This window comes from Glycine soja, chromosome 7, assembly GCF_004193775.1.
Source record: "Glycine soja cultivar W05 chromosome 7, ASM419377v2, whole genome shotgun sequence".
Lineage (NCBI taxonomy): Eukaryota > Viridiplantae > Streptophyta > Magnoliopsida > Fabales > Fabaceae > Glycine > Glycine soja.
In genome coordinates this window covers 31,637,830-31,651,598 of record NC_041008.1, presented here as the reverse complement: position 1 = coordinate 31,651,598, position 13,769 = coordinate 31,637,830, and the positions used below count along the sequence as shown (strand labels likewise).

The 13,769-nt window shown below is 32.8% G+C and overlaps 1 protein-coding gene across 1 annotated transcript; it reads right to left on the bottom strand.

Annotated features, from left to right (window-relative positions):
- Positions 1-2,625: 2,625 nt before the first annotated feature.
- LOC114420583 (probable methyltransferase PMT20) lies at positions 2,626-3,588 on the bottom strand. Its single transcript, XM_028386442.1, has 4 exons — positions 3,322-3,588; positions 3,078-3,226; positions 2,764-2,970; positions 2,626-2,638 (listed from the first exon to the last, which is right to left on the bottom strand). The coding sequence occupies exons 1-4, from the start codon at positions 3,586-3,588 to the stop codon at positions 2,626-2,628; spliced, it is 636 nt and encodes a 211-aa protein (XP_028242243.1).
- Positions 3,589-13,769: the final 10,181 nt, after the last annotated feature.

The following is a 13,769-nucleotide window of genomic DNA, read 5'->3' as shown; positions in this document are numbered from 1 at the left end:
GTATTCTAGTAATATTAATAATTACATTAAAAAATGTTATATTAATTATTCAAAATTAATTTTATTCAACAATAAATCAAGCACATACTTAGAAAACATTGAATACAAATAGAATTTAATATCTATACACTAACGGTGTAAAATAATTTTATATGGTCATTCAATCACATATCACCATTTGAATTACTTTAAATAATTATTTTGAAAGTCAACAAACTTATTATACAAGATAAATTTTTATGTTGTCATGCATGGATCTTTTTCTCATATAAATATAAGTCATTTTTTGTTAGTAAAATTTGAGATCCCACACTACTAAAAAAATCCTATTTTACATCGCACACTCTACGTTGGTCATATGAAACCCGTCGTAGTAGTGAACGCGGTGGCATTTACGTAAATATATAACTATTTTATGTGCTGAATGTACTGTACAACGTCGTTTGTATGAAACACCGTCTTTGTATCGTGGGCAGGGGCATTTTGGAACTTATCTAAGACGGTGGCTTACTAGACACCGTCGTTGACCTAGTAACCTACAAAGACGGTGTTAGATATACACCGTCGTAAAGACTGTGATTTATATACTTGGGCGTACCTCCACAAAGGTATTGTCTGACGAAACCAAAAGCTCCCGTCGACTGTGTCCCTCTTTACCACCCTCACATTGTGCCCTTTCCCTGACATTGTCGCGTTTGCCGACCTCCGAACGTCGTGTTGGTCCCACCACCACCACATTGCCGAAGTCGTTCCCCTTTGAGTGGTGTCGCCACTTGCAACTGTCCGTCAAGGTAAGATGTTTTTGGTTTTTTGTTTTGTATTGCTTGAAGAAGTGATAGTATTAAGGGTTCACTTGCAATTGTTGAGTTAAAGAAGTTTTGTATTACTTTCGCATTTGGTATACCTAGACATGTATTGTGTGTTTAGGGTTTAGCCCCTATGCTAGGCATTGCAAGTGTAACATCTACCTGGGCTCCCATAGTTTCTTAAATCAAAGCCAGTCGCCATTTGGTATACCCAGTGCATTTGTTCAAGACCTAGCCCATCCAACTCTCTGTGTGTGTATTTCTGCTTCCTGTTATCAGTATGCTAGCAGCTTCCTTTTCAGTAGAGTGGGCGTACATGTATTGAGTGCTAGATTTGGTGTGCTTTTTCCCTGTGTTTTGATCCCAATGGCCTCTGTGTTTGGATCCCAAGCTTATAAAGAGACATAAAATAAAGGAACAGAGGGACCGAATGTTTGTGGGAAAGAAGGGTCTGGTGCTGCCTTCTTTTGGTATAGTCCTGCATCTAGATGTATCCACTTTGATCTAGGACCATGGTCCACACTCTATACTACTCCATAATAACAAGGTCATTGCTTGCGAAATTTGTATAAGATTTTTAATTTGTAAAAATCAGTTCCTTTAGAACAAGAGCATGATTAATTCCGTGTAACAAATTGTGTTAGTTAGTGGGAGAAGGCTTTCTTGTTGTTGATGTGGTTCTGATTTATTATGATGAAATAAACTGCTTCTCCTGCACCTTAGCTAATGATAGTGGTAGGTTTATTGGCTAAACTTAGGTTTGTGGTGCATTTGAGGGACTTTGGCGATGTATTTGTTTTCCCAAATACAAGTATAATGGAGGCATCTATGGTGACTTTGTTTCTTTGCATCCAACCCTGAAGATAGCTGAGGAAAGAACCAGTGCAGTTGGATATGTGGTAGAGTGTTTGGGATAGGAGAAGATTCCAGGTATACGGAACGAGGTATCAATTATGATATGTATAAAATATTTTGATTTTTGCCATTCTTCTATGCTTTTCTAATGCCTAAGTACCTAACTTATGTTTTTTGTCCATGTTTTACAGCTTTACCCTGTGACATCATCATTCAGCGCACGCATTTTGTTTTCATTAGAGCATGCTGCAGCTCCTTATTTTCGCATAAAGGTACATGGGAATATCTCTGGTTATTTCATTACCAAACTTGCTTTTGAATTTTTTGTACTTATTGCAAATGTTTGAATTCATATATTCAGATTCGGCTGCGTGTACACTGTGAATTCTGCCCAGGCCTTGTGCTGTTATCATATTTTGTGCTCACATCTTTTCTTCTAAAGCATGTTTAGCCACAATTTATTGTTTTGGTAGAAAATCATTTTCCTCCTCACTTAATTTTGTGTATAAACTATTCCATGCCAAATAAATTTCATGGTAAAAACTTTCAAACAAATAAGTCAAGTACTATTCACTGTCAAATTGATCTTGCTTTAGTTTTGTGGAATGGAATGTTACCAATTTGCAATCTTAGTGTTGGCATCATTTTGAAGTTAATTGATGATTTGTCTTCAAGAAAATTTGGCACAACCACACATTATTTGTTTTTCAACATGTTTGAGTAATAGGACTAGTTCAGAATTGGAGTCAAGAAATAGGAAATATATCACTGGCACTTCCCAAACCCCTATTTTTGTATCAGGAAGATACAAGAACATTGATGTAAGTGAAGAATACAATGAAAGTATTTTTAATACCCTGTTCCTATCCTTATGCTTCCTACTATAAACCCTCTTGATAGGTATTTTACTTGCAAAATGAAAATTAATTGGTTTTTCTGTCTTGGGGTACAAAATAAAATGATTTTAAAATATATTCCTGCAGCAGTTAAAAACCAACAACTAAATGAATCAGCATGTGTAATTAAACTAGTAATGAAGGAACTTTGAGAATGGTTATTTTGCAAGCCATTCCCAATATAAATAAAAAGAAAAAGGAAAAACAAAACACTCAGTCCACATCCAGTATCAATGGCAGTTCGAATGGTTCCATCTTTCATTTCAGGGATCAGATCTTGCATTAAATGAACATATTTACCAATACCATTGGGGAACATAGTACCCCCACCAAGAAAAATGAATTTCTCCCCTTCCTTTTTCAACCAATGTTGATTGGACTTCTGCTTGTTAATCCACTCATTTGGAACATTGCTGAAATTAGACATAACAGAAAACATGAAGGATTGGAAAACTATCAATTAAAGGGAATTTAAATTAAGCGAACTTTATCTTGTTAACTTATAAGACATAAATTATACCTGTACCAGCATTCATCTATGCTCTTTGGCCATCTAATTGGAAGCTTATATCCATCCGGGGGAGGAACTAAGCAGTCTTTCCTCTCCAATTTTGGAGGGCAATGGCGTTCCAAGAAAGTATGCCGATAGGAGATGTACTTCTTCCATCTCTGAAAATTTAAGCATACTTAATCAATAAGGAAACATTCTTCTATAAGTCCTATAACATTAAAAAAAATAGAGAGACTATTATTAGTAATTTTACCCTTGGATTTGTGCATGGAGTGTAATCTTGAAAGTCAATGCTGCATTCAGGATAACTGATGTATTTAATTTGCAGAGGAATTATTGATGACTCCTTGTGGGATTCAATTGATTTCGCACTGTAAATTGACAAAAATATGTCCTTCTCAGAACAAAAGATTATACCCATATAGAAAGAAGATCCACATAGCACCACAAATATGATTGCCATAGGGACAATCCTGGTCTTGTCAGGCTGAGTGACTGGTTTTCCATCTTGATTGTTCATTGTCCGTGAAATAATCAACTACCTGTACAAAAGCAATAAACTCAACATCAGGAATATGAAAGCATACTCCCTCAACTCATATATCTTGTAAAGAATTATATACCCAACAATTAAAAAGAATCAAATTCATATCTCATTGAAAATAATTAGTTATCAACATTTATCAAACATAGATAATCACTAACAAAATAGGTCACTTGGAACTCTCCAACCACCTGGCAAGAAATCGAGTTTCTGTTATAGTTCTGTTTCACCCCAGATAATAATGATTCTAATAATAGTTTAGAAGATGTTGGAATACTGAAATAAAGGTGAAAATAGTATCGGTTTCCTATCTACTACAGAAACCAAACAAGCATATATCAGCCATGCACTATGGCTCATTCAACTTAAAAAAAACACTTTATGATAACGAAATAAAAAGTGACTAATCCTTAGAAAGAATGAGAAAATAAGGAAACTAAGAAGAAAATTTAAGATATGATAAAACATTTTTAGATATTTTCATATATTCTAACAAATTAAATGAGAGAACATTGTAATTTAAGATTATTTGATGGAAAAAGAAGTGTAATTTAAAAGGGGGGAAACTATAAAAGTAAAATTGAAGAGGTTTGCATAGCCTAACTTACTTGACCACTGAGTGATGGATGTATTACTGTTCCAAATATTAAATTACCAGTGGGGTCCACAAGGTCATATATAACTTCTGCTACAACATTTACACTACTACATAAATGACATTTTAAGTCGGTTATATATGGCTTTCTAAGGCGATTTTGAACCGTCGTAGAAAGAGACGTCGTAATATGAACTGCACTTATTACAACGGTTATTGACCCGTCGTAGATAATAGTGTTTTCTAAGACGGTTATTGGATAACCGTCTTAGAATGTTCCCTTTTCAAAGGCGGTTGCACATGCTACACTGTCTTAATATGTCTTCAGAAACATGCAAATTCTAAAATGGTTATTCAATGACCGTCTTAGAAATGTCCACATTCTAAATCGGTTAAAAGAGAACCGTCGTAGTATGTTTAAGAAACTAAGACGGTCATTCTTATAACCGTCGTAGATAATTTTTTTTGTATTTTTTGTGATCTCTGGTATCCTTTAAAAGTTGTTGCTTTTAATTATAACACACAATTTGAACTGGTGCAAAAACACAATTTAAACAATTATAAAATCATTTAATTACACAGTACTCATAGGAATTAAACAATTATGATGCAAAGCTCACAAAAATGCCTAAGAAGACAATAAATGAATTACAAGAAGACCAACTTTGCTTCAACCCACAAGTTACCCTCAAAACATATAATCTATGACAGATTAAGGCAAGAAGACAACCTGTATCTCCCGTCTACGTAATTCTTCTTTTCTTGCTTCTGATCTTGAACTTCTTTGCACCTCAAAGATGATGGCAGCTCCTACAACCTAAATAGAACGAAATCGATGATGGCAGAAATCTTGATAGATGGTATAGATGAAAATTTTGTAGCATGGGTCCTATAAGAAACATAATGGAAATAGAATGGATTTGAACATATCAACCAAAGACCATGTGAATAATTTGACAGACTTTTTTTTTAATTGCCATAACTTTGATTGTAGAGAGGTTTTTTACACTCTCAAATAATATTATAATCACTATGCACTCCCTTAAAAGTTAAAACATCCTAGCATTAACCAGACCTTAATTTCATACCACAGTTGTAAATAAGAAGCAAGCTCAAATAAGTGATGTTTGGGCAATGAATTGCATGGCCATTTGTTATTGATGAGCTCAAACCTATTGGCCTAAGGAGTCTCTGCACAAGCTGAATCTATTAATCCAGTTCCCAATACCTTATGCATGGAACCAATACAAAAACAAGAGATCTCTGGTCCTACCACGTAAAAACTAAGCAAAAGCAAGAGATCTAATAAAAAACAAATCACAGCAACGCAAATGGCATAGTTTCTCATCCATTAGTTAGTTAATACAAAATGCTAGATAAAATTGTTGAAGCCATTGGAGTTTAACAAAATCTACGGATCAATGGTATAAATAAAAATTTAACATTTTCACTTATTTTAATACAGTTTATCAAAATTAAAAATATTAAAAAATTTATTTGTGATATATTATGCCACAAAAAAAATTGATTAATAGTAGTAAAAGTTTTATTTTCTTTGTTTTCACAAACAAAAGTACCTTGCTTTTAAATGTGTGGATTCACATACAAAATGATCGGTTGAGGGTAAACTTGCCTAGAAAACAGATAAACCATGGGTTTTATTTTCATCTACCTTGAAACAATATTCTCCTCCTTCGTCTTTGTATCCTCACCAACACTTCTTAATATCAATTTTAGTCCTGCCAATACAATCAGTCATTAATGATCTCCTTGGTTTAACAAATACTAGGAGCACTCTGTATTTTGATTAATAATAGTAAAATTTTTATTTTCTTTCGTTGAATTTTATTTTACATATATATATATATATTTAATCCTTCCTTACTCCTAAGTTTTTCTTGATTTTTAACTTTAGGTTGCAAGAAGGACTAATAACAAATTTCTTATTAAGCCCAAAAATTAAATTATACAATATTAAATTTTGGAACTAAAAGAAATTCAATAAAATATATACGGTTAAAAACATATCTTATCCTGTAATTAATTATCAAAATAAAATAATTTAATCTTTACGTTGCTGTCTTAAATAATCTTTAGAAATATTAAAAGACAACTATTTTAGGATTTGAAATTTTAAAAACTAAAATTAGAATAATTGACTTCTTAAAAAGATGTTTTGATTTTAAAAAATATATTCAGAGGTACTATGTGAACTTTTTTTTATTCATAGGTAATATGTGAACTAAAGAAAAATCATATAAAATATAACTTTTAAAATAATTATTATATATATTAACTAATTTATCGGTATATTTTAAGTAAAATAGTGATAATAACTACACCTTTATGTCATTTTCACGTTGATAACAGTATTTAAAGAATCATTATGGCAGAACAGTGGCCGCCCAATAAAACCAAATCATTTGGTTAAGTCTAATTTCCTAATGAAAATTGGTTGATCGATATTTGATTTAATTATATAATTGATATTTTATATTTTAGTTTGGTCTCTTAAAAGTTAGAAATTCAAGTATTGAGATGTTTTTATTCTAAAAGCATGTTAATAGTAAAATTCAAGTATAAAAGCTGTGATTCAATTACTTTTAATATCAATTCAAAATGAAATTTAAACCCAAAATCAGTTATTCAAAATGAAGTTGAATAAGGTTTTAAATTAACATATAGAAATGATGATATAGCTATAAGATTGATCTAATGATTAGAGGATGATAAAGAAAAGAGAATATAAGAGAAATAATGGGTTCAAATTTCCTAATTAATATTTCTAATAAAATTAATAATTTATTATTTACCAAAAAAAATAGGAATGATGATGCATGTTGGTGAAAGAGAAAATATGATGACTAAAAGGGAAAGGCAAGAGAAGAAAATATGCATGTGGAGTGACTAAAAGAGAAAATATAATAAATATAATGTTATGTCATAATTTGTACACATGTAAATGTATTTAATTCCTAAAATAATAATAATCTACACAAATTTTATCTAAAGCAAAATCCCAAGCATTACACGGGCTAACTAGCATTTGGAAAACATTTGTAATATGGTAACAATTCAAAACCTTGTTTATACTAATCATAATCCTAGCTAATTATGGAAACAAATCATTATAAAATAAAGAAATATGGTAACTAATCCTAAGGCATAAAAAGGAAATATGGAAACTGATCTTAAAGGATAATCATAGATATGGTAAAGTATTTGCAAATAAAACACTCTGATGACATGAATGGCATCTAAAAAAGGGATAAAAATCAGCTTTTAACTCAATCAGAAATTCAATGTAAGAATCAAGGGATGTTTAAGACTTACATCTTTAGGATATAAATTTAAGAAAGAATATAAAATTGTGCAGAAACATCAAAATAAGAAAAATCAATAATAATACCTCAACTTGGCGCTGAAGAGATTTAATATAATTAATTATCTCATCAAGGACCAATGCTTTCCCAATAACCTGAATTAGATAAAATATATCAATTCATACTTTCCATGGATCATAAATTCATAATCACACCAATTATCACAAATGATTTTCCATTAAGTTATTGTTATGAGTATGACCATCTTGACAGAGACATGCCTATACAAAATATCCAAAATATAACTTTGTAATTTTCTAACCTATGTAACTTTTTTCTTTCTTTCTAATTCCCCTCTTAATTTTTCTAGTTATGCATACATATGAGTGCACAAACAGAATTTACCAGTTAATAAAACAAATACCTTATTAAAACCAGGGACCAAATCTTGAAGAATTTTCATCCTTTCACTAATCTTTTCCCTTCGAGCCTGTCCAGCATCCACAAACATCCCAATCAGAAATCAATCACAGTCAAAAACTTTAATCCAAACAAATCAATAACCTTAAATTACCCCCTTAACATAGTGACAAATTTTAGCTATCATTATTTACCAAAATAATATATTTTAAAATCATAAAATAACAAAATTAAATGTAACACACCTCTGCCACCATGTCACTGGAATCCTCACACTTATTTCGTAACTTCTTTTCCTCCCTTGCATCTTCATACCTGGAACAGTTCCAGGAGAGGTAACAAATCAGAGCCATGATGTTAACATCACTAACAGGCAAAAGAACGTTTTTTTTTTTTTTTTAAAAGAATTCATACTTCGCGGATAAAACATTTTCCATGGCATCCAACTCTTGTGGCAGTAAAGTGACATCTACTTTATCTGACTTTTGTCCTCTAAGTAAATAAATCTGGAAAACATGAAACATGTTATCCCACCAATCAATATCATCACACAAAACCCCTTCTCCCCTTTCTTCCTAGTTAGGAACCAGTGTTAAATTGTAGCGCAATTGTGTTAAACATGTTTGAAACATGAGTGTGAGGTTGTGGTATTATATAATTCATGAGCAGTGCTTATAAATGAAATATGTGATGAATTGTGGAATAATATGTTGCCTTGAGATTATAATATTGTTATTGAGATTGAGTAAAAGTGTAAAGTAGAACAGGTGTTGAATTGTGAGATACGTGAAAACATGTGATGGTGGATTGTGACATTATGAGATGTGAAATTGTGAATGAGTTTTGGTTGTTAATAAATGTGTGATTAATTCTTGATGTGACATTATTTGTGTTGTAAGCTGTGAATTGTACAATAACCCGACCAGTGTTATCTTGAGAAAAGTGTAAATGCGCAGTGTTAAAGAGAAAGTGTAGGTTTCCTATTTAGGAACCAGTGTTAAAGAGAAAGTGTAGGTTCCTATTTAGGAACCAGTGTTAAATTGTAGCACAATATGTTGTACGTGTTTAAGACACGAGTGTGAGGTCGTGGGTATTGTATAATTCACTAGCAGTGTCTGTGTGCTAAAATGATTTTAGGGGTTGGACCTGAATGAGGAGGGAGAGGCCTTGACGGACTCTTCGGAGTGTAGGCCTTGGGGGTCATCGGGTTTGAGTGCTCCTTTAAGCCTATGCTGATCCCATATGGTTGGAGCATTCTCGCAAAACATCGTGACCCTGATTGGTCTCCCTATGATTTTACTTAGTGAGAGTGACCTGACAAACCCATTGTGTGGTGTGTCTTGTTATGTACTCCTAAGCGCCCCAGGGTGGTTTTTCACTGACATGGTACCACATTGCATGTAGGCTTGAGTCTTAGCATAATTGTCTCATGCGCTTGCTAATTGTTTATTATGAAATTGAGGTGTTATTATGTCTTGATCAGAGCGTGTGATTCTTGTGTAATGTGATTGATGATTGAAAAGTGTGATTGATGGATGAAAAGTGAACTTTGAATGACAAAGTGGTGGAATTACGTGAATTACATGTAAGTAAGTTTTATTTGGTTTATATGATATGTATATCTAGTTGTCTTGTTTCTCTATTAGTTAGGAATGTGATAACTCACTCCCAGTTTGCTATTTGTGTTTGGATCCTGTGATGATCTTGAACTTTGTGTTCGGGGGAGCAGATGACTAGGTGAACTGCTTTAAGGAATATTGTGCTGAAGGACGTCGGGACACAACGCTCTGATAAGATGTGACATTGGGATATAAGTTTTTATGTTAATTTTATGATGTTAGTCTATTTTATTTCACCTCACTGATTTAACAAAATATTTTTGTAAATTTGACGGCCTTATTTTGAGCCGAATATATTTTTAATGAGTTTATTTGGTAATTGAAATGAATGTGAACCTTTTACCCATTTGATTTTTGTTTACCAATATATTTTATTTATTTATATATATGTCGGGGTAGAGGGTGTCACATTTAGTGGTATCAGAGCAGGTCGAACCTTTCGGCCAGTGTGTTACGTGCTTATCATATTCTGGTGTGCACTCTGTGTGGTTACTTATGACTAGTTTTGTTGAACATGCTTGAATTATTATTTTTATTTTCTCCTACATGATTAAATGAGACTTAATAATAATGTTTGTATGTGTCTTGCATCCTTAATGTTTGCTATACCATAAATCCACTGTTGAGTCATGAGTTATGAGACTGGCCATCTCTATAATTTGCGAAGTGCGGTTGGACATTATGGCAAGTCATTGGGTGATTCAAGTAGTCTTGATATTGATTGATAATGTGTTAATGAACCTTTATCATCCTGTGTGTATGTTGTTAGTTAGTTTGTTTCTCCCTTGATGTGTGGATTAGTGTTGCAAGAACCTTTTGGACCATATACATATCTTGGATGAGTGTGTCTTTCTTGATGTGTAAACGCATGACTACTTAACTCCCTTTATTTTGTGTGTAGTCGTGAATGTAGTTATTGAAGCTTGTGATTCTTTAATACATCCTTATTAATTGTTTAATTCTTACTCTTAAATGTACGTTTTATACTTGTTATAGGAACCTTATAATTCTAAGTATATATAGTTGTAGTATGGTGTTTTGCCTTAATTTCATAGATAGTATGATTGTTTGTGATTTTTTGTTCTTAGTGATGCTAATATTCTATAGTTGGAAGACTCATACCAAGTTATATTTCATAAGGAATACTCTTTTGATCGTACCTTCTAATTCTAGTGCAACCTATTCTTTGTGTTGCATGCTTAAGTCAAGTAATTTGATTACACTTGAAAGCTTGAGTTTAATTCATTCGTTGTGTTATGAGCCTACATCAAACAATTGAATTACTGATGTTTCTGTCACAATCAAGCGATTGTTAACGGCTTCATATGGGTGTACATTGTGGTCATGTTTTTGTTTCTAAAATTCTTTGAGATATTGTTGTTGATTCTGAATAAGTGATCATTTTTTTTCAAAATTATTATCTCCTAATCAATCGAGTGTTCATCTTGTTATTAGTTGCTCATCTTCCAATCATGTCTAGTTAAACTGCTTGATAATCTTTCTTGTTGTTACTTCTATTACGAATAAAGAGAGACTTCGTCCTTGACAATCACGTTAAGATGTTTTGAGAGGAAACACTTGAGTATGCATTATCCTTGTTACCCATAGATGAAAGCCAAACTTAGTAAGTCATGTATTTGTGTTCCTTGAGGATATGCTTAGTTACCACCTAAGTGCAAGATTGAGAATCTTATAAGTGTAGTACCCATAGAAACTTGTAACCGTAGTTCGTGAGAAATATCTAGTGTAGAGTTGTTTGAGAACATAGTGTAGTTGGAAAAGTTATGAAGTATAGTTAAGAGGTTTAATGTGGAACCTTAAGAACAGAGTAAGGTAGTTAGTAAGACATTAATTGTTAAGCATAGAAGGATTCAAGAGTGAGTGTTCTTGCGTAAGGTAGGTGACCTAAAAGATTATTGATGATAGTTGTATGATTAGCAAGATAAATATTAGTTCTTTTTACCTTAATATGGGAAAAGTTTGTGGATGCTTTAAGAAATACCTTAGTACCTATTGTGACCTCTATGTGTACCTGGTTATGTCATAATATGATTGATGTCCACGTATGTTCGTGGAATGCGTGATAGGATCTCCCACCCTAAGTTAGCTCTTGTTGTGGTTTTGATGATTAGTGTTTAGTATGTTTCCAGTTAAGTTGAATTATGATGTGTATTATAAGGTTGTTATAGACCCTTGGGCATCATGTTTCAAGCTAAGAGTTTTGTTATGTATTTTAGTTAGATGAAGATGACCCTTAGAGTATGCTACGTCTAGATGAAAGATAACTACAAATCCTTCTTGGGCAGAAGTTGTTTTGAGATGAGAGGAAACCTAAGATTAAGATGAAATGCTCTTAACTAGTAGTCGAACCAAAAGGTCATTTTAGGACTCATTAGATTAACCTTAATGCTTGTTGGAGATGACTCAAGTAAGTTTAAGTTTTTTAGTGGGGTCCTTGTAAGGAGTAAGCCATAAGTTCATAGAAAATTCGACCACTGTAAACCATTGAGTGCTATCTTAGCCGCGTTGGTCCTTATTGGAGTAGTAAAATATTTGAAATAATTTTTAAGTTTAGAAGAGTGCTTGTAGGAGGACAAATAGTGATAAATGTTTTCTTGACAACTTAAGACTTATGAAAAGATTTATCCTAGGTAACCATGATGTTCACCATAATATTTTGAGAGACATTACTGTTAATTTGATACATCGTGAGGACCTTTGGAGTTGAATCCGAGATAAAAGACACAGGTAAAACTCTCAAGAATCTTGTTATGAGTTTAGTTTCAATCGTTAGAACTAGCTTAGTAGTTAGAGCTTGAGTAGGAAACCGTTGATATAGTCGGTGTCCTAGTTATAGAGTTAGACATCGTAAACAACAGTTGAAACCTCAACTTCAAGTGCAAAGTTATAGGGTGACATGATGAGTATAAATGTGTGAAGATTACCTCAAGGTGAACAAACTTACAAAAGTGAGGAGGAATCTATTTTGCTTATTTAATTAGCACCCAGTTAGTATCACGTAGGCAACCTTAGAGTTGAATCATTACAATTCTTGGACCTAAGTGAGAGTTATGAGTCAAGTATACCTAAGTAAGGGAGATCGTGGTCAGGGAAGAGGGTTAGATTTGAGGGTAGTTAAATCATGTATTCGTGATAGTCATTTGTGTACTAGAATTGGTAGAGCGTGAGAGTCTCGAAACTCATTATCTTCTTGAACCGTCCGATGTTCGAAAAAGAGTCGACCATGTAATCAGTCACGTCTCCTTGTGTTTGTTTGTTCATTTCAAATTGTCATTAGTGTCTCCTATGATATTATTCTACTCCAAATAGTATGTCATTCACATTCTATTATCGTTGAGATGTCACTCTTGCGATAAAACTTAACTCATGAAAAACTATCATTGAGGGAACAAGGATCACCAGATTAATCGTCAAGTGTAGAAGACTTTTATGATCGAAGTCACGGAGAACTGTTTCAACTGGACACACAACTTGATATTGAGAACCAATTGTGTAATATCTTTTTCTCGATCTTTCTGCAAAGTTTCGGGGACGAAACTTCTTTAAAGGGGGTGAAATTGTAACATCCCATTTTTCGTAAGCTAATTTAAAAAAATAATTTCTTATTTATAAATAAATAGAGTTTTAGAAAAATAATGAGATTCTATAAATAAATAAATAAGGAGATATAATTATTAATTAAAATAATAATTTGAGAGAAAATAAAAAGGGTATTTTATTTATTTGTTTGATAGAGAATAAAATAAAGTTTATTTTTATAAAATAATAAATAAATAAATAGAGTAAAAAATAGGTCATAAATGCCCCTAGCTATAAATAGCAACATGCTAGGTCAGTTTTCAGACTGACTACTCAGCCTCCTCTGCCTCACAATGTTGTTTCTTCTCTCTTCTCCCAAAACCCTCTCTTTTTCCCGCAGGCCACCTAATCTGTCTCAGAAAAATGATGATCTCGGACGCGTTCACCGTTGGATCGTCATGAAATTTAAACACCACCTTCACAACCCAAATACGAGCATTTTCACCGTTGGGAATTTCGATATTATGTCTGAGCTAAGAGAAATACCCCTCGCATTGTAGCATTTTCCTTCCCCGCAGAAACCCAGAGCTGTCTCGGTAAAACAACGATCCCGGTTTTTTTAACCGTTGGATTTTTATGAAATTTGGATATGTTGTTCGA